Source organism: Ylistrum balloti, unplaced genomic scaffold (assembly GCF_031769215.1).
Source record: "Ylistrum balloti isolate Yb309-2 unplaced genomic scaffold, AGI_CSIRO_Ybal_v1 Utg369668, whole genome shotgun sequence".
In the NCBI taxonomy this organism is placed as follows: domain Eukaryota; kingdom Metazoa; phylum Mollusca; class Bivalvia; order Pectinida; family Pectinidae; genus Ylistrum; species Ylistrum balloti.
Genome location: NW_026781915.1, coordinates 770,001 through 791,961, shown reverse-complemented (window position 1 = coordinate 791,961; position 21,961 = coordinate 770,001). Strand labels below are relative to the sequence as shown.

Genomic DNA, 21,961 nt, shown 5'->3' with positions numbered 1-21,961 from the left:
AAACAACATCTCGTAGATTTATTTTATTCCTTGACTTGTTTCTCTGCATTGTGAATATTCCACAAGAGTGCCGACAACATAACAGTCGGTGTTTGACAAACTTAACAGTATAAATAAAATGGTTTGATCCATCATGCAAGTGCTATCACATACAATCTCTGCTTATTAGCATTAACACATATAATAGGCGGCAGAAATCGCAAAATATTTGGACTGGAGCACATCAAAAGCAAACATACAAATCCTTGCACCAAGATTACAAATATACTGGTACGTTTCTCAATATATGTACACTCTGAGAATTATGCACAGCTATATTCTGAAAAAGCATACATTCTGAGAGAAGTTGAACGAATAGGTCATACTCATAATTACACACCTGAACATAATTTACATTAATATTAAATATTTGAACATACATAAAAAAAATCTTGAACATTTCATTCTTCATGATACTGGCCATACTGTGTTTGACTCCTTGCACATCAAGTATAAGCAGGAAGAACAAAACCAACCTTATCCAACTACGTTCCTGACAGCATACACGTGTTGTAAAACAGATTCAGGTTTTTAGCTGAAAAAAAAACATGACTGACTACCAAGTGCATCATTGTCTTTCAGTCCATATAAAGCATCGAGTCCAGTATATAATCTTTTTGACATGGACACACTTTTTGTCGAAGACTAATAAACACCCTGATACATAAAAACATGACGCTCACTTCTGAAAACATTACACACATAAATAATTATCCATGAAGTATTATGGCACATTGATTGAAGCCAGTTGTAAAAACCAAAGTGTCATAACTACACAATTGAAACTCGCTAAGTCTGAACATACCACTTTCTTCACCCAAAACAGGTGTATCTGATATTGGTATTTTATACAGTAAAAATATGAAGGAAGCAGATTCTTACCACACGTATACATAGATTCTTAGGACATGTATACAGATCACATATATTTCTTACATTTATAGTGATGGCTATGTTTCACAGATTTTAAGTTAACTACTGCAGCAGTTGATACTTAATCAAATAAGATGTCACTAATTCAATAATGCCTCTTTGATAGTCAAGTGTTAAATTCAATGAGAACCTGAAATTTGAAGAAAATTAATCATTTCCCTGCTACCAATTTATGATCCACCGACATGACTTGTTTAGAATAAAATCTTATATATGAAGTAATCTTGATTATTTGTGTATAGTGAAAACCAAAATTTTCAGGTATTTCTTGATACATCCTCATCTTGCATGTATATTGGGCGATGAAAACATTCAATTACCAGTGGCTGTTTCTGACTAGAGCTCCTAATTGGTATACAATATGTCAGATCCGATCTATGGATCATATGACTAGCACTTGTGTGTTAAATACACACTACGCACACACAATATTAAATATACAACATATGTGCATCTATATACATTTACTCTGTGATCAAGGTGATGTTTTATTAGTCAACATATACCACCAGTCTTGTCTTACATGGCACAACATGCAGCTGAACAACCACTCATACACTGTCAATTTCACTAAATCTTTTACAAAATCACTCTTTTATAATAATATATAAAAATACACATGATCATTTAAATATGCATATAGTGCCAAGTCTTTCTCAGGCTCCTATACCAAACATTCTGACCGACAAATGTCGTGCAGGACATCAGTCAATCAGAATTACTGATTTCTGGTAGAGGAGCCAGAGGAAACTGGACGAATGCATACAATATTGTCTAAGCTTCACAGGTCTTTGAATATTGCACTTTTGAAGATATTAAAATTTGGTGGGATGGGTCCAGTTTACAAATAAGTTCACTGCAACATCCTTCTAAACAACAAGTTTAAAACAGTGGCCCTATATCTCATAGTGAGTCTGGATGGATAAGAGTATCTAGGATGACAGTAATGCTTAATACCGGTATATATATCACTCATATTGTGGTTGTTACAATTTCATAATGGTACAGTATTGACACATTATCTCTTATTTATGTACACAACTTAATATATAAACAGTAGATCAAAAATTGAACATTTATCAAGTTTCAAACCTTCATTTCTTGCATCTCCAACGTTACTGATGAAAAATCAAACAAAATAAATATTAGGAACTGGTTTTTCCTTTCTTGTTCTCAAAGTTATTCATGTGATATTCAGCACGTTAACTTTCTTATTTGCGTATATACATATTTTGTAATGAATAAATAGGACTGATTAGTTATGTTTACAAAACTGGCAGAAATATTTCAATTAAAGTATTGACTATAAACAAATATAAAGATGAGAAACTTGTCAAATGTACAGGCTGGAGAGCTTTTGGAACTTTTATTTAGTATAGAAGTGTAAAAGTATACCAGTTTATGATAAAAAATAAGTTACCTTAGTCCTGAAAATCTGTTACACATGTTAACAGTCGATAACATAAAAAAAAACTTGGTATATCATGTATCCATCATAATTCAGCTTAAAAACTTTTTTGGTCACATATTTTGTCCAATAAATAATTCCATCCTGTAATCACCGATATCACATGGGCACTGTCATTTCCCTGGACTTGAACACCAGTGGGCGGAGGCTAGAGTGAGGTTACACCTTACAAGCATAACATTACTACCTCTCAAACAACATCTCATGCAATGTATTTTACATGAAAATAATTGGTTATGACACAATCTTGGAATACAACATTCACTTTTAGTTAGAAATTATATATAGATTTGTTACATACAACTTTTCATATCATTTCATGTTTTTGCAATACACCAATTAGGGATCAAATGTCTTTGTTTTATTTATTGTGTGTCCAGTACAATGTCTACTTCATCACACATTAGAGATATTCATTTATCTGACAATGAGGAAATATTTCCAACAAATTGGTGTTAACTAGAGTGTATATTTTGTACCACGGATATTTCACAAATATCCTGGATGATTTCCAATACTTTGGTATAGAGATCATGTTCATAGGCATCCATTTGGCTTTTATTTTGACAAGCTTTTTTCTGTACACTGCCTTACAGGCCTTGTTTTAAAGACATTTCAGAAAATGTTTTCCCACACACTGTCTAGGGTGTCCTGTTTGTTTGTAACTGGTCCTGTGCTCTCAGTTTCCACGACAACTCCAAGGATACACCTGGCTTCCTCCAGTAACTGTAACAATGGTATCACATGTTCTCACAAAACTCAGAGATCAACAAGTACAAAATATTCTGATCAAAAAGCAGAAAAAAATACTTCATTAACTTGACTCATGAAAATATTAATTACTGACTGGAAAAACTCTTAAAGTTGTAAAATCTAGAAACAGGAATGAAGAAAACACAAACACAGAATGTCAAGTTTTATCAATTTTTTTATAAGTCATGACTCCTGGAAGCGACTAACAGAACAGGATGAACAGAAATACACCAAAACATTGATATATACATCACAAAATTTAAACATAAAATTTTACTAATCTTACGTATGTGGGGTTTGATGAAAACTTTGATAGACAGTGATTACCTTAGTGATGTCAAACTCATCAAACAGCTCCTGTATAAACCTCCGTGCAGTTAGTCGGAAAGAACAAATGGTCATGATGTGGCTCACCTCGGAGTAAAAGCAAACATCCTGAAAAACTTTGGGAAACTTTTGTTTCAATCTGAAAGAAAAAAAATATCCATTTGTTTGGAAAGCCAAAAATAGAAACAGATTACTTTCAATTTTAAAAGAACTGTACCATAGCACTGTTTTTCACCTTCATTTCAGCTGATGGTTGCTACTCACACAAGTTGGAGTGTTACCTTTACTGGATAAATGTTCAATAATTTTGATCAGAATACACTCTTATTTCATTACATTTTGAGGCAAACCTTCAAAATGCTTTGTCACTAACTTTGTATTCAGCAAATTATTAGATTCATTTTGTAGAAAAAAAATAATTTCTATACATAACTTACCCCAAAAGTCCCTGCTCTGACCCCTTGACGCCGACAGAACTACTGAGGTTGGTGACCAGCTTTCGAATCTCTTGTCTGATAAGAGCACGTCCATGAACACTGTCAAATGACATCTTTTTGGTTGCTGTGAAATGAATGAAAAAAATATATACACATTTAAGAATAGTTTTTGTTGGTAAATATTAGCTAATGAAGGCAAGATTTTATGTTGTTTCAAAAGAGTTTTCTATTTTGTGAAATCAAGTCATGAAATGAAAAAAAAAGTTTGCAAGCTCTTTCACAAGTCATTTTGGAGAACTTGTCAATATTAGTAATTAGTGTATCTCCCAACAAAGGTTTTGAAAAACCACCGGTCTTATCTTCAAAAAGACAAAAGACTTTGGCTGTGAAGGCAATATCACTGATACTATATACATCAATAAATTCTCCATGTGTCTGATACATCAGTAACATTTCTACAAGAAAATAATTACATAAATTTGTATGAATCTAGACACAGAATGTTCTTTTCTCGATCATATGCCCATAATTCAAACTGTAATCATTATCACATAATATGATAGGTACTGTAAGTTAAGAGATATAACATGTTACAAGGCATATACAGAGTGGAAAGCATCTGTTAAGTATAAAGTTAACCCTGTTGTTATGTAAAGCAATGCAATTTTTACAATAAATGAAAGGACTAGAGCTATGAAAACATTTTATCAAGCAGTAGGGCCATGTCTGATAATAAGCTCACTCATTGTTATAGAGTGCACTTCATTGTCCTTTAATAACCCTACTTCCCCTCTTGAGTCAAAGGTTATGTGTCAGTCTGCTAGTACTGAGATAAACACTGTAGACTCAAGATTACCTGGACCCTTGGTGTAATATACTAGAATGTGGACTCTTGAAAATCTCTATGGGAAGTGTTCATTATTGTAAAAGTGACTTTAATGGCAAAATTCTAAGGCACCAGTACTTAATCTCATCATGAGAGTACCACGGATGTCTAATTATGCTGCTAGATAAAAAGTGATGTCTGTTTGAAACAGGTGGAAGAAGGAATGGGTTAGCATTATAAGTTTTGATAATGATGATGTATCCAGTCTGATGTAAATCATTTTTTTGGTTACAAGAGAAATACAAAACAAAAGGATAGAAACTGGAATGGAAGAAAAATATAGAAATTAAATTTTCAATTAAATATGTTTTTTTTTTAATTAGCTTTTTTTTTTGTTTATGGACTGTCAACAAGAAGTAAAGTTCCACTTCATATTTAGTCATCAATGAAACCATCAACTATTTTAGTTTATAATCATGATATTATCATGGTACAATGACAATTCAGATATTAAGTAAATATGTGATTATTATAAAGATATAGGATAATGGAAGTATGTAATATACATGACAACACTTGTATAAATATTTGATATGTACAGAGCAATACAAGTATTTAATAAACACAAATTAATATTTTCAAAAATACATGAGGCTATGTATAAATATATGAAACACGCAGCTAACTGTATCAGACAGTAGGGCCCTTAATAAAGTAGACATCATAGAGAGGTCAGGCCTTAAAAGGGGTCAGAAACGTAGAAAACATGTCACACAACACAGACCATAGTGCCCTTAATAAAGTAGACATCATAGAGAGGTCAGGCCTTAATAGGGGAGAGAAATGTAGAAAACACATAGCACACAACACAGACCATAGGGGTCTTAATAAAGTCAACATCACTGAGAGGTCAGACCATAATAAGGGTCAGAAATGTTGAACAGACATCGCAGACAACAGACTATTAAGTACACATCAAAGAAAAATCAAACCTCAATATGGCCTGAGATGTAGAATAAACATCTCATAGAAGGCAGAATGTAGGGCCTTTCGCATGGCAGACATTACTGAGAGGTCAGACCTTAATAGGGGTCAGAAATGTAGAATAAATATGGCACATCACACAGATCACAGACTCCTTAATATAATAGACATCACATAGCGGTCAGATCTCTAGGCAAGAGGTGTAGATGACACATAGAGGACAGAGTGTAAGGCCTGTGTTATAGTTGACATCAAAGCATGGTCAGGCTTTAGGCCAATTCATTCCAAGTCTTTCAATGTAAGAATCCTATTAAATTTAGAATTACTTCAAGGATGCTGACTAGATATTAGCCAACTTTAAAGCTGTGCTTTACTTATTAAATTATCAACTTTTATAGTCATACACAAATATAAGAACATATATGTAATGGGAAAAATTAATTCAGTAAGAAGTGTAATAGGTGAGTGAATAAAGAATACAACAAAACCTTCATAAATAGAATACCAAAACTTGGTTTATCATGAAAAACTAGTTTTTGAACAAAAAACGTTATAAAATTACTTGAATATATGTGAATACGCATGTAATTTACGAGTAAGTGCTATAGATATATGTATACATTACAGAATATGACATAGCAAGTTACGGAGAAGAAAAAAACAAAACAGTTAAGTGCACAGAAAAAATAAAGCCCAAGTAATGAAAGTCATGAAACTAGTCAATCTGTCAAGATCAGATGAGCAACAGTATAATGGATAGAACAACATCTGGACTAGTTTCAAAACTTGCCAAAGGAAAGTGAAAATCCAGGTATCACATTGACTAAAACTTGTTCTTACCCTCAAATGATCTCTTGAACCTTTAGTATCAACTAGATATAACTCAATTTTACTTTTTTTAAAGTTAACATGAAATTCAATACTTAACCATTCCAGCATTTCAGTTCATAGTTACTGTATTTTCCAAATTATAAGCCGCAACTTTTTTCCTTGTGATTCAGGCATGCCGCTTATATACCGATGCGGCTTATATGTGGATGAAAAAAAAACCCCAAAAATTGGCAGAATGAAGGAAAAATTGTTGCGTACCAGTACAAGATGGTACTGCTTTTTTAAAGACCTGCCGACCAAATGTTTGTGACTGATTAATTAATTAATTAATTAATCATACCTTAAAATACAAATCACATTTATATCTTCTTGACTTTCGCAGTTACTTCACAGCAATTACAAAAATGTCTGAGGGAAGTTTACAATAGCCTATTGCACCCTGCGATCAATAGGTCATCCAGTGACAGATTAAATCCTAAAATGACCACCAGGCTTGTTTATGACATGAATGGCTTTGTGTAACTTACAAGAAATAATATGAGACTATGAGAATTTTGTCAGCATGCAAGGGCTTCCTTAATATTTAACAATACAGACACCGATGGAGAGATTTTCAGTAAATCGTACGTAACAGCAGGCCCTATATCTGTGCACTAACAACCTTTGAAGGCTCCAAGCCTTCCCAGTTTGATATTTGCTATTTTATGTATTTTGAAAGATCAGAATAATTTTTGTATACATCAATACAATAAAGGATTATTTGCAGAAAATTCACTTCCAAACTTTATTAAATATTTGACCGACGATCTTGATAAATTTTCATCTGTTTTCTATTATATCAACAAACTTTGGTCAACATAATGGTCATTACATTGTAAGAAAGGGCATGGCTCTTATACAATGCAGCTAATATGTGGATCAAACAGAAAAAAATCAATAAAAAGTGACCCTGGGGCTTATATACTAGTGCGACTTATAACCCAGAAAATACAGTAATTATTAACAGCATTAGTTTAAACTATAGTTTTCTCTTTATAAATTATTTCACCAAATGATTTTAAAACAATACATTTTTTTAACTTAATTATCACGTCAGAACATCTTAACATCAGTCACTCTCTTATGTAATGTGATAATCTGGAGAAGCAACAGAAGAGCAGGAAGCAGAGAAACATACAAGAGTCAGTACTAGTACAGCTGGTCATGCTTCCAGGTGTGGCAGACGACAGCTCGTTGAGACTGTCAAGGCGAGTCCGTCGGTCACCTTTCTGTTGTTTGACTGCCTCCAGCAAACTGCCTGGGTCCTCCTCATGTTCTATCACAGTCACAGAACCTTGACCGTCGGACTCAAATTCAGCATCAGGTATACCTTCAAACAACAGTATATTCATTAATTTACATTCTGGTATCCTGTACCCTCAACATCAAACTCATCATTTAATATGTTATACTTTCATCATATTTCTTTAAAAAAAAAGGGATATTCTGAATACATCCTGTTTTCAGATTAACCTCACTTCTTTCAAATGGATTCTGTTATCAAAATTAAGAACTGGAAATTTTGTCCTAATAGTTTCAACTTGGATATTTTGCACAGTTTATTCCTACACCCACCATCTTCTCTGTCCCCTAGTCCATCGTTCTGTCCTATTGTTTGGAGTCTGTAACAGGCCACACAGACAGACATGTCATGATCAGATCCTATAGTAACTCCGTCACCCCTGGTAGTTGATGAGGATGTTCTAGACCTCTTGCCAGATGCTAGGAATATATAACAGTGAGAGATTTATCATTGGTTGTAATTTGTTCCATACAAATAGTAAACATTTATATTCTATGCTTTCCTGTTAATGTTTTAGCGACAGTAGATGGATATCAATATTTTTGTACAAAAATGTGAATTATATTCTACTCAGTACCTATACATATGTGAGAAAGTTGTAATACAGATAACATATAAATGACCTTTTTATATATCCACTTGTAGCACACATACATGAATAAACATGGCACTCATCATTGTTTGAACTTTATTTTCTCTTTTCCATTCCTTTCTCTTCTCTGTTTTTGCTCTTAATGATAAGAAATTTGAACATTCCTTTGCAGAAATAGTGGTGATAATCTTAAACTGCCAAATCCAAGATGGTCGGTTGGAAGCCATTTTGTTTTTTTCCTGATTAGTTCCAAAATGAAATGTGCACAACCAGAGACCAAAGGAAACCTATGTATGAAATTTGAGAAAGATCCATCCAGTAATTCTCAAAAATGAGTGATAATTAACTTGCAAAGACAGCCCACCATCTGATGATAGTGGGCTAAAGGTAACTAAAGCTCAATGCACATTTCAGTAACTTATCAGTAGTGTTATTGAGTCAGGATTGTTATAAAATGTGAAATGTGAAGCATAAAATTGTAAGGGAGTAGAGACTTACAAGACACCTTCCTGCTGCGACTTGTTTGAACATCCTCTGTCCGGTCAAATACACCTGATATAGACTGTGATCGCTTGTCCTCACCTTCATGAACCTGTGCCATTAAAATACGAGATCAGTTCATAATCAGATTTTAAAATTGATGTCAAGATAATATCATACAGTTGGTTAGGACAGTAAATACCATTATATAGAAGATCTCTTCACAGAGACTTTTTGACAGTAATAACCTGTTTAAATTGCCAGTCGATTCTTTACACATTACCCTCTCATCAAATGCTGTCCCTAAAATGCTTACTGGACCATCACAGATATAACAGTGCTATCATTCAATAGCTTACTTGTCTCGCATCATGTTATGTATTGTTAAAAAAAATAAAGTTTCAAAAGAGAAAAAGACCAGGTAATCTAGAATGACCTGCTCCACCAGCAGCAAAAGTTTAGGTCAAATTCAAGGAAATTCAAGTCCTCAAAATGAGAACCATGTAAGTGATATAAGAATGAGCATTAAACAACTTCATTCAACCCACCTTAAGCATACAGTATGTAAATACTCACAACAAAAAACCCAAGGTTTCATACACATTCAAAAGTCTGTACATGACATATGATGTTATGAATAACACTGCTAAGGATTTAACATTAGAGAAATCAAAATGTCATTTGTATCAGAAATTCTCACCTCAAACATCATGTTGATATCTACAGGTAAGGTAAGGCCAACAAACTCAGCTTCTCCTGTGTGTGGTCGACGCTTCTGTAATGATGCCTTGGGCATAGCACCCATAGGGCTGGAGGGCCGTCCATCCATCTCAGACAGAGATACACCACTAGCATTTCTTGTCATTCCCAAACTGTCATATAAGATCATATCAATCAGGGAAACAAGCAAGACTTTAGAAAGATCTATTTATTGTGCATTCTTGGCAGAATTCAAACTTCTTTTGCATGTAAATACGTATCTTTAATTATTGTACTTTATATATTGATCTACTTGTAACAACCTAAATTTGTGTAAGAAATGAGAAGAAATACAGAAATATATTCCTTGTTTTGATGTGTTTGGATCAATATTTAAATCATGCACTATTATCTATTATTGTATACCTCAGTCTGCTGGCTGTTCCACCAAACAGATCAAGACTCAGTTTAGAATCTACACTTGACTTTCGACTGAGAGTGCCTGTTGTTCCTTCCTCATCATATAGGTTACTGATGCCGAGGTCAGAATCTAGGTCAGAGCTGACTGTACGCTGACGTTTGATTGACCGCCAAGTGGCATACCCATAAGCATCTCTACTGGTAGTATACATTATGGCATTCTCTGATGTCAGGCCTTCCATCCGTGATGAGGACAGAATTCCATATATGGGGTTACCTAGCACTTTTCTTACACTAGGAACACGGTGAAGATTCATAGATTTTCTCCTTACAGTTGATGGATGGATGAGGTCTTTGGTTTCAAGGGAGGAGCCCTGCTGTACTGACTTAACCCCTACGGTGTTGAGGGAGGTAGAGCTAGCGATTGGACTAAGTGATGCTACCTCTGATGAGATATAAGTGTTGGGTCCTGACTCACATGAACTCACACCACTGGTTGTAGAGTCTGTATTGAAACTATCTGCACGATTCTTGCTTGACCTTGAACTTTCACTACTACTGCTCCTTCCATCACGGAAAATAGGTGAGCGTTTGATCACCTTACTTTTGTCCAATCCTTCTTGTCGTAACATGACCTTTGAGTCTGTGACCTCTTTGTCTTTCACACTTTCGTCCTTGTCTGTTGACACAGGTTCAGGTTCTGATGATTCATCAGGTAAACATATCACAGGTATAACGGTGGACTCCTCAGAGTTACTTTCCTTGACTGACACTGATGTGCTCTGGTTTTGGGAGCCAAACTCTGAGGCCAGAGGTAGATATTCTGAAGGCGACACTGGTGAAAGAGGATCCTTTGGACTCAACCTTTTATCAGAATCATCACTTAGAGTTCTATCTCGCTGTTTACTACTTCTGGAGAATTTTTTGGCAGTTCGAGGTTGTAACGGCATGCTATTATACCTTCTATAGGTGGGAGACTCAAAAGGAAGGGTTTTACTACGTATTATTGCCGCCTTAGGGTTGTCTGGAATGTTTGTGGTGTCTATGTTTCGGTTGTGGTTATTATCACAGGCCAATCCATCACTAATTAATGTCTTTTCCTCCTCAGCAATAAAGAAGAGATTATTTGAGGCTATTCCAGGGGAGTGCAGACTTGTGCGGTAGTCCGGATCAGACCGTGATGTACTGCCAAAACTCAAGACACTCTCTGTTGCATCTTCAATGTCACTTAGCATCTCTGCACGGTCCTCAACCACTGGCCACATCTCCCCACGTGAGTGCCAACAGGACTCCCAGCCAAGCTGAGTAAGGAGTTCTGCCCCTTCACGGGTACTGGCCAGCAGTCCCAACACATAGAAAGCTGTCCTGTAACATAAACCATGAAAGTATGCAGACAGTTGTTTACAATTTCTTTTCCTGTTGTCAAGTAGATGAGTTGGAAACAGTGACATAACATTATGAATGTCAGAAATTGTTATAAAATGAGCTAGGTAAACTATCATTCATAAGAAATGTGTTTCTACTGGGCATTTCTGATTATACATAACTATCTAGTCTTAACCTGATCAGAACTTACATACACACTAATAAAATTTCCATACAAAAGAGGTCACTCCATCTACATCATTTGAACAGATATCTTACCCTCTAATAGAAAACACTCCACATTCTTCAGCTAGTCGTATTATTTCAGGAAACAGACGTTCCTCATCCAGCCAACCAACACCCCACGTAGAACTTCCGATGTGACCCTACAAAGCAAAGATTTTCAACTTCAGACTATAACTAAAGACAATGTTTATTTTAATAATCATTTCAAAACATTTCAAATATCAATTTATATAAATTTTTTTGGCCAAAATTATGTCATGCAAGCTGTCCTAATTTGGCAGGTAACAAGATCAAAGAAAAGTGTATTACCACCATGTCAACTAATGCCGGTACATAATGACTGTGAAAAGTAACGAACACATGTTCAAGTAAAAGTATTAAACATGTTTGGTAGAAATGGGGTTGATATCTAAATGAATGTTATACAGGATAAAGAGATTTCTAACAAGTACACACCACAGCCCAAAGGGCAGTCTTCAGTTTCACATTGTCTTCATCTGTCATCAGTTCTTGGCATCGGATACATTGGAAATATTCTTCTACATACTCCTGAAGTGAAAATATAAATAAAAATAATGTTATACTATCATCAAATGTAATTGAAATTTGCAACAACAATTTAATACTACATGATTTATTCAGCTAGTTTAATTTAACTTTTACTCTGTAATGAGAATTTCATTGATTGCAATTACCTGCTGTCGTAAAAGCTGAAAGCCATCTTTGGTTTGTGTAAGCTGACCATACAAGTGAACTGGCAGGAAGGCATCTTTACTTGGACGCCTGTAAAAAGATATTTCAAGGTTAAGAAGTTCTAGTCCATTAAGAGGAAAACTGTACTCAATAGTTTATGACCAAACACAATATGTTATCTCAATTTTTTTTTCACTGTTATAATTTAGATTACCGTATAAGGATTTGAAACTGTTTATATGAGTACAGATCTCAAATATTACTTTGGTTATCCCAACAATTTCATCACATTTTGATTATTAGCTTTTAGTCCTAATCAGGTGAAGACAATATTATGATAATATGGAGTAATTATAAACCAAATCTACTGGTTTTCATGATATAACATTTTCTAGAAAAAACAAGACATTGGCAACACTATATGCATTCCCATAAAATGTCACAAGCATAAAAACCTTTTATAAAATATAGTGATGGACAACAATAGATGAAATTCAATATTTAAGTCCGACAAGCATGTAGGATTACAAACATGACAAATATTTCCTTGGAGACGTAACTTTTAAGACAGAGTTCGAATTGTATATTTTCAACACAGACTTACTTTCGACTCGACCTTCTTGAAAAGGACCCCTCAAATGTCTTCTCGTATGTTGTGAGAGCTTCATTTAACAGTTCTTCAACAATGCTCACATACTTTGTGTCAAATGTCTGCAGAAATAAACAAATTTATATAAGAATACTAGGTATAAAAAGACATAAATCTAAAATAACAAACTGATTACAGCTAAATGTACAATGTAGAATGCTTCTAAGTGCTGGGAGAACTTACAGATGCTGTATATAAAGGATTAAAATAAAGGAATAAGGGAAGAGGTATACCAGTATACCTTCAGCTGAGAAGAAACATGTACACACCTTTAGCAGAGAAGATACAGGTACTTACCTTTGCCCAAATCTCCAATTCATTAGATATGTAATTAGCATCCATTAGGGCACGGAATCCACGTGGTGTTGACATGAACCTACAGGTAAGTAATCGACCCTTCTCTCCAAGGTGTAGACATGAAGGTCGTAATTTTATCAACGAATTTAGGCATGTCTGAAATACAAAGTGAGAGATCATTTTGCTTCATCCAGCACTAACAGCATTCACACCAATTAATTTCACTATCATTCCACCAATGATAAACAGACTTAAAAAATTATGAAACGGCCAAAATAGTGTCATTCAGAAATCCACCAAAGGAAATTACAGCAACGGAAATAATTCCATTGTGAATGAGTAAACAGTCAGTCTGTTAAAGGAAGTTTACATTAATGACACCCTCAAGCTATCTTTGGCTTCATATACAAGTGATTTTTTGGCTTTTTTTAATGTTCACCACTGAAATATTTTCACTATACCAGTACATTTACTTCTTAGAAGAAAGACAAGTTGCAAATCAGACTTCCAGTCTCCAGCAAATTAAAAAAACCCAGATCCATCACACTAACATCAACTTCACAAGCCTCCTCCATGACTCCAAGCGCAGCCAGGGAGATACTGCGGCTCTGGTCATACAACTGTGTTGTCAGGAGTTCCATCCCCCACGTACTGAACCCAGGAACTCTGACACGAAGTAAGACACGCAGAAACTTTGTACAGAACATACGGGCACTCTGCAAGAAAATAAGCACAACAATCATAAATACGTAATTTTAATCTTTTGATTACTACATAAAAATAACCAATAATATCCTGTAACCAATAATGTTAAAATGAAAGGAAGACCTCCACAATATTTCAAAATACCAAATATGTTTAAAATACCAGAGACTTTATAGTCATACAGTAGACACTTACCTCTGTAGACACGGAGAGCCTCAGCTGAAATTGTCATACAGTAGACACTTACCTCTGTAGACATGGAGAGCCTTAGCTGAAATTGTCATACAGTAGACACTTACCTCTGTAGACATGGAGAGCCTTAGCTGAAATTGTCATAGTGATACAACAGAGACTTTGAAATTGTCTACAGTAATACCTCTGTAGACCTACAGTAATCATTTACCTCCGTAGACATGGAGAGCCTCAGCTGAAATTGTCATACAGTAGACACTTACCTCTGTAGAGGCACAGAGAGCCTTAGCTAGAATCACCCTACAGAAGACACTTACCTCTGTAGAGACAGAAGGAGTCTTAGTTAAAATCACCCTACAGTAATCGCTTACCTCTGTAGACATGGAGAGCCTTAGCTGAAATTGACATAAGTAGACACTTACCTCTGTAGAGGCACAGAGAGCCTTAGCTAGAATCGCCCTACAGTTGCCCTCCTGGTTATAGCTAAGACCAGATACTGTCAGTTTCACAAAGCTGTCCTGAGCTGCCACACTCACAATTTCCAACAAACTGAAAAAGACACACTCAACTATAAGGTCAATAGGCAGAATTAATCAATCTCAAGACATTGTTTTTTCAGACCTACATTGATTTATCACTGAAATGATATACAGAACTTAAACGTAAAACAAACTAAAGCTCACTAGTATTGTTGGAAGACAATTTTCTTTACTTTCAGACTGAATTTAAGCCAAAACTTACAATAAGTAGCTGACACAACGGCACTTGACAGTAAACCTTATAGTAGATTCCACACAGGCACCTGACTTTAAACGTTATGTTAGTAGATCCCACAGTGGCTCTCAATATCAAACTTACTACTGGTAGATGCTACACTTCTCCAACAGTTTGTCACCTTTGGCTGTGACAGATATCTTGCCCAAGAAGAGAAAGTAGAACTGACTACATGTGCTGATGGTGTTACTAGGACTGAGAACAGCTTCAGCAGCCAAGTGTTTGCTTCCAATCTATAACAAGAAATTATCCAAAATTTTAACATTTCTGTCAAATAGCAAGTTTAGATATATTTACATTAAATATGGGACATATTTTTTTAATCTAAAATCAATATTCATAATAATGACATGACGACAACAATATCCATCAACAATCAGTTTTAAAACAAGCATGTTGATAATAATATTTTCTAAAAACAGCATGACCTATATCATATCTATGTCAGTAACCTACACGTCTCTTCTTCGAATAAACAAAATCTCTAGAATTTCTCTGAACATTCAGTAATGAGCTTGAGGAAGGCAAAGAAATGACAAAGAGAAGATTCATCAAAGAAAAGAATGAAATGAAAGGAAAAATTGTCATCCCGTACATAAATGGGGTTATCAGAAACCATTCAGAGAATAGATGATGGCCATGGCATTGCAACAACCATGAAACCTCACAAGAAGGTCTGATATTCTTGTTCATCATACGTATAGAACATCTAAAGGTAATGTTGTGGAATGTGTATACAAGATGCAAAATCTTCAATGCATTGCAAGCTGGAGAAACTGGGAGTAGATGCAGTGTTTGACTAAATTAACACCAGAATGACATGAAAAAGACAGGAAACTCACCATAGTCCCAGATCAACAAATTGTCACTCACAGCGACAATCCAAAGTAGTAGATAGGGAAAACAACCTTTTCAGATTTGGATATGCTGCAGCAGAACAGCAATAAATGGACAAGGGATAAGGGGACCCATTGACTCTCACATGTCTACGACCAGGTGTTAACAAAGCTGCACCAACTTTTGTGTGAAAGTACAATGTCACCATCTTAGATATGTATTAAAGGTCACCAATTTCACCTGTTTTCACTTTTATCTTATCACCATCTTACATGCATACCTCACAGCAATTATGCCAGGTCATTTGTCTGATGAAGGTGTATGAATGAATGTATGAATTTTCTAAATAGATGCAATATTTAGACTTTCTATTTAGAATCTCTAGCACTCACCTCTGACAGGCACTGTCCTATGTCATTGATGAAGTCTACAAAAGGTTTCTTTATTTCCTCCTACAACACAGAAACACAGTACAGTGATCACTCGGTAAGTAGAAATTCCTCATAGAAATTACCAATACAGTTTACATAAAAACAAAGAGCAAAAAATATAAGAAAAGAAATAAGATGTGGTGAGATGCTTTTTGTTTTAATAGAAAACTGTATTTTGAACGTTGTCTAACATTTCACAATGAATTTTCAGAATATTTCACTTTCAATTATAGGTAAAGACAAGACAGATACTTGAACAGAGTTTAAATACTGGCTAAAATGTAAATGAGGCAATTCAAAATATTTATTTCAAAAGAGCATGCTTTAATATAATATACTAAAGTTTCTGTGAAATTTAAAACTCTTGTAAAACATAACTAGCCAATGATTCTAATGACAATTTGTTAGTACCTCCTAGATTACTAGTGTAATGTGCAGATGAAAGCAAATTAGAGAGGAACAACCGATTGTCATAGCCTCGAACAGAGATTTTACAACAGAATTGTGAATTAAAAGTGATATCAATGTGATTTATGACCACACCTACCTGGCCACACTCCATTAAAAACTCCATCAACAGACATCCAACATGAGCAATCTTTGTAGCCAACTTATGTCCAACGTCAAGACGAGAAAAGAGATGATTGGTGGGCTTGAAAAAGTATATCAACCGCTTCATAAACCTGTCAAAAATATGATGATTAAAGATATTACATCATCAAGAAAAACCTCTACAAAAAGAAAAATTAGTAATTAATTCTGAATCAGTAACAAGATATATAAGAACTTCTTTCTTTTCAGAAATGTTTTACTTGAGATAGGTGAATGTATGTAGTAGCTAATTGTGCTGTTTTAACAAAATATTAAGAGAAAAAAGTTACATGTTTTTCAAGGTTATTCTAGAAATGTGAATTTGATATAAAATGAAAACATCTTGAGCTTATCTTTCATCAATGTGTCACTTGGTATTATTGATGTAACGGTGATAGCTGCTTACCGAGACATAATCTGCTCATCTAACTTCTTTTGTTTATCTAGTGGCCACTGAAACATAATTACACCAATAACATATTACATATCTACTGTTTGTTTTGTCATTTATAATCTGTAACACTTTCTACAAATGTTTGTCTTCAGAAGCCTTTGTCATTTATGATATCATTGTTAACCCAACTGTACAATAATCGCAGGATCATCCTCCAAATGTGATGTATCTTTCTATCATATGAATATCTTTTATCAAACAACTGATATCTGTCACATGAACAAAATGCTTCAATGATTCAGGTCAGAGATCAATAAAAGTAAAGGTATCTTCTGACCAAAACACTTTCAATGATCAGAGTTCAAAGGTCAAAATATGATTTACAGTGTCCAAAAGTAAACGGTTTCATTGGTCAGAGTTCAGAGGTCAAAAGATGATTAAGTGCCTTCATGCCCACAGGAAAACTGTTTTGATGATCAGAGACCAGATATCAAATTGTAGATCAGTGTATTCTGTCTTGAACAAATTGCATCACTTCACCATTCCAAGAAGTATCTAACTGTATCCATATCTGAGATTGTGATATCCCAGGCACTATATCAGTACTACATCTTACCCTCTATCCTTGTAACGGCCAGTGATGAACAGTGCTTCCTCTTACCCTATGTTCTTATCTTCCCCCCTACCTTCAGGATTGAATTTACTAGCCCTGCCCCTTACCTATAGGATCAAGACTATCAGCCCTGTCCCTTACCTATAGGATCAAGACTATCAGCCCTGTCCCTTACCTATAGGATCAAGACTATCAGCCCTGCCCCTTACCTATAGGATCAAGACTATCAGCCCTGTCCCTTACCTATAGGATCAAGACTATCAGCCCTGTCCTTACCTATAAGGACCCCTTACCTAAAGGGTTGAGACTATCAGACCTCCCCCTTACCTGTAAGATTGAGTTTATCTGCCCAACTCCTTACATGTAGGATTGAGATAACCCCTTACCTACTGGATTGAGATTATCAGTCATATTCTTTACCTTCAGGATTGAAGCTATCAGGTCCCAGTCCCATATATAGTTGTCTTTGGTAAACAGGACCTGTGAGTCCTTTACAGTTTGTACCACCATGTCTTCTGATGACAGCTGCATTTGAAAAAAAACAGTAAAGATTTAATAATTTGCATTCCTTCATCACATACAGAAATCTTAAAACAGCATACTTACAGTAGCTGAAGTGTTGTGCATTTTGCACAAACAGTACATTGGATAAACTTTTTTTTTCAATTAAAATATTAAAAATCTAAATAAAAAGTGGAAGGAAAGTCTGATCCATAAAGAATGATCCGAGATATGCTTGCTTGTAACATGAAATTAATGTCATCATTACTGATCTTACCTTGTTAATGTAGTAAGAGTTGAGTCTGTTCTTGTTTTGGTGAAAGTGTTTGGAGAATGGTGACTTGCGGCCCCCCATGTTCTGTATGAGATGGTCCAGGTAGAGACTGCGGGGCACTATACCTCGTTTCTTCATGGAATGTAATCGGTCTAGGTAGGACACAGCTTTACATGCTCGACTGTAGAAACATAATTTCAAATGAGGTTAATTGTGCTAGTCAAAGATTAAACCCTGTTGAAATAAAATGATAAACTGTTTAAATAAATTAATTTTCATTGAGTTTGTGGGTAATCCATAAGTTCATATACATGCATTAGTAGCTTTTTTGAAAAAATCATAAAATTTGAGCCATTTGAAAATAAAAGACTTTACCATGGATATTTTGCCTGAGAGGCAACTGCAGTGTTAAAATACCATTTTAAATGATACCTATTATATATTCTACAAGACAATTAGGTGAATTACAGTCCCCACCAAATGTGTAATTATATGTGTATGAAAAACAAACTTTTTCTTTGATGTAGGTAAAAGGTCAAGGTCAAGTGACCTACTTTTTTTGACACAACATTAAGATGAACCAATACCTCTAGCATAAAAATCCCACAAATACTTTCAAAGATGTGGGTCAAGGGTAATAAAAATAGGTCAGAGTGACCTACTTTTGGTGAACCTATACCCAAAGTTTGACATTCTAGTGATGAAAGCCCACTTTTTCTTTATAAATACTTCAGAGTTACCTACTTTTGATATATTACACACCACCTCACCAAGGTTAACGCATTTCCAGTGACAATAAGTATAGGAGATACAGCCTGGACAAAACTGAGGCTGAAAGGACTGAGGGTTGGGGAATGATTATAAACAGACTTACTGCTGCTGCTGCTGAGGAATGTCTGCAGCAGAGGCCATGGCCATTAGAGTAGGAAGACAGTGGCTGTGATGGCTACACTCATTTGGTAGGAGGGTGCTTGCCTGTACAAAAAGTATCACAGATCTCAGTATCATGTGTATACCATCTAATGTAAAACTGGAACACAATTGTTTTAAATGTTACTCACAAAAAATTCATGATTTCCTTCACATATATCTAGCACGCAATCAGTATCGATGTGGCTATAAATCAGATCATGTTTATGATAAAGTATGCACAAAAGGCACAATCACTGAAAAGAAATGATTTAAACACACAAACTCCTCACCAACAAAACTTGCCATCAACACTTTAACACAATGTTCAGTGTTTTCTTGTACACAAAAATCAAATATTATACATGAAATAAAATTCCATGTCCATGGTAGAATGTCAAAAATTAAAATATCTTAAAGATGAGGAGGAAATGACAATTGATCACTAACCTGTTGGTAGAGTATGTAAAATATTTACTTACCATGTGCATCAGCTGACCCAGAAGTATGGTAGTCCTGATAAATAGCTGATCATCACTGCTGATAACAACTTCCACCAAAGCCTAAAACCCAAAATTATAATCTCAGCATGATCAGAGGAAGTGTGAGAAAGAAAGAAAAGATAGTACATTTAGAAAAATGACATATTGCATAATTATGGTGGTAATACTGCGGCATTATTTTCAAATAAATGACATTCAATTGCCACACACTGTTCCAGATGCCTATAACAACTGCCTCTGTCTACTTACATCAAAGATACCAGCACCAATCCATGCAGACAGCAGCAGTGCTAAATGATTTTCTACAAGGTTAGGTCTGAAATATCAGTAAAAACACAATAAATTCAAAATATTTTTCATACAAGTCATCTAGAATCTCTAATTAGCATAACCAAAACAGAAAATAGCCATCAAATTTCTCATTGATTTGGGAGACAAAGCGTGTATTATTTTAAATTTAACCTTTGTAGCACATTTTCCATCTGAAACTTCAACACGAAACTAGTCATGCTTAATGAAACAATATATATATTGTATATTTATCCTTTACATATATGTTGCATTCTTTGGCACTAACCTAATTTTGGCCATGTGTGGTAGTAGTGATCGACCTTCCTCACATATGAATCCATCTGTCAGACGCCAGCTGTCTCGCATCATGGAAGGATCTGTAATACAATTTTACCATATCAAGCAACATCTTTTTTACCCAGAATTTTCCTGAAAAAGCGATCAGATGTATTATTGGGCCTCTTGAAACAATCACCAGTCAATTCCCCTCCTTAGTCTATTATTTACTTGATATAGAATATCTACCTCTGATTTTTCAAAAATTCTCATTATTAAATAAAAAATTATACAACTAAAAAATATCAAATCAGCAGTTCATTAATTTTCCTTTCTCTCCTTAACATTTTCTTTGTTACATTTTTCCACTCAAACAGTTTAACAATCGATAGGTATTTTGAATGTAGTGTTGTCCTTGCAATAACGGATAGAAAATTTTCAATTTAAATGAATTACCAGAATTTGGAATTTATTAAAAACACTAGACAGATAATTGTAAATTGTAAACTGGAAGAATTTAGAGCTAGTTACAAGTATGGAATTCTATAAATAGTACTAACCAACACTCAGCAAGGCTGCAGAGAAATTGTCCGTCCACTCAGGTACTTGAAGACGAAATAAATCATACAGGATCTCTATAATGCCTTGCTGTAATGAAAACGTGAACAGACACTTAACAAGTAGTAACTTAGCAGGTGATTAAGGATGTACATAACAAGGCAGTGCCTAATTACCGATGGACATCGTGCAACACATTTAATACATCATAAAAATACCCATTTAAACATTCTATGGTGATTTTGAGAAATATGCCATGACATGTTGTTGATAAAGGCAGAAAGGTACCTTTTGTAAATGATATTTACATCATGGGGTATGTAATCACTAGTGGTCAGGTGGTGCAGTGGTAATGCACTCGCCTTTCACCTAGAAGTCCGGGGTTCAATTCCCGAATTGATGTGAAAAGGTATGGGGTCACCTGCCCGACTACGTGGGTTTTCCCCAGGTACGCCAGTTTCCTCCCACACTAAGACCCCTCATGCGCTTCCATCCGAGCCAACAAAAGTGATTAATATAAGCTGGAAAAACTTGCTTCGCAATTGTTGTAAAATAAATAAAGTTTATCATTTTTATCACTAGTGACATACATGTTATAACAACAAGTATGGAGACTTTGTTCATAAATTCATAAGTAATTAATGTAAACATGGTTGTTGCATAACTATTACAAATTAAGTTTAAAAGTATTAAAAGACAAAATGACAGACTTACCCTAATCTCATAATATG

The 21,961-nt window shown here is 34.9% G+C and overlaps 1 protein-coding gene across 1 annotated transcript in view; it reads right to left on the bottom strand.

Annotated features, from left to right (window-relative positions):
- Positions 1-10: 10 nt before the first annotated feature.
- The window catches only part of LOC132561136 (uncharacterized), a 60,111-nt gene continuing 38,160 nt past the window's right edge, over positions 11-21,961 (bottom strand). The window contains exons 19-45 of the mRNA XM_060225868.1: positions 21,945-21,961; positions 21,233-21,320; positions 20,683-20,773; positions 20,355-20,421; positions 20,085-20,165; positions 19,568-19,668; positions 18,697-18,874; positions 18,339-18,443; positions 17,318-17,364; positions 16,868-17,003; positions 16,282-16,341; positions 15,137-15,285; positions 14,701-14,827; positions 13,933-14,097; positions 13,382-13,537; positions 13,040-13,146; positions 12,438-12,525; positions 12,199-12,291; positions 11,776-11,882; positions 10,138-11,496; positions 9,713-9,884; positions 9,031-9,124; positions 8,213-8,359; positions 7,776-7,967; positions 3,958-4,081; positions 3,521-3,659; positions 11-3,166 (exon numbers count right to left, since the gene is read on the bottom strand). The exon at positions 21,945-21,961 is cut by the window's right edge and continues 66 nt beyond it. Coding sequence (XP_060081851.1) covers positions 3,056-3,166; positions 3,521-3,659; positions 3,958-4,081; positions 7,776-7,967; positions 8,213-8,359; positions 9,031-9,124; positions 9,713-9,884; positions 10,138-11,496; positions 11,776-11,882; positions 12,199-12,291; positions 12,438-12,525; positions 13,040-13,146; positions 13,382-13,537; positions 13,933-14,097; positions 14,701-14,827; positions 15,137-15,285; positions 16,282-16,341; positions 16,868-17,003; positions 17,318-17,364; positions 18,339-18,443; positions 18,697-18,874; positions 19,568-19,668; positions 20,085-20,165; positions 20,355-20,421; positions 20,683-20,773; positions 21,233-21,320; positions 21,945-21,961 — 4,301 coding nt within the window. The 3' untranslated portion in view covers positions 11-3,055. The remainder of the gene's footprint in view (positions 3,167-3,520; positions 3,660-3,957; positions 4,082-7,775; positions 7,968-8,212; positions 8,360-9,030; positions 9,125-9,712; positions 9,885-10,137; positions 11,497-11,775; positions 11,883-12,198; positions 12,292-12,437; positions 12,526-13,039; positions 13,147-13,381; positions 13,538-13,932; positions 14,098-14,700; positions 14,828-15,136; positions 15,286-16,281; positions 16,342-16,867; positions 17,004-17,317; positions 17,365-18,338; positions 18,444-18,696; positions 18,875-19,567; positions 19,669-20,084; positions 20,166-20,354; positions 20,422-20,682; positions 20,774-21,232; positions 21,321-21,944) is intronic.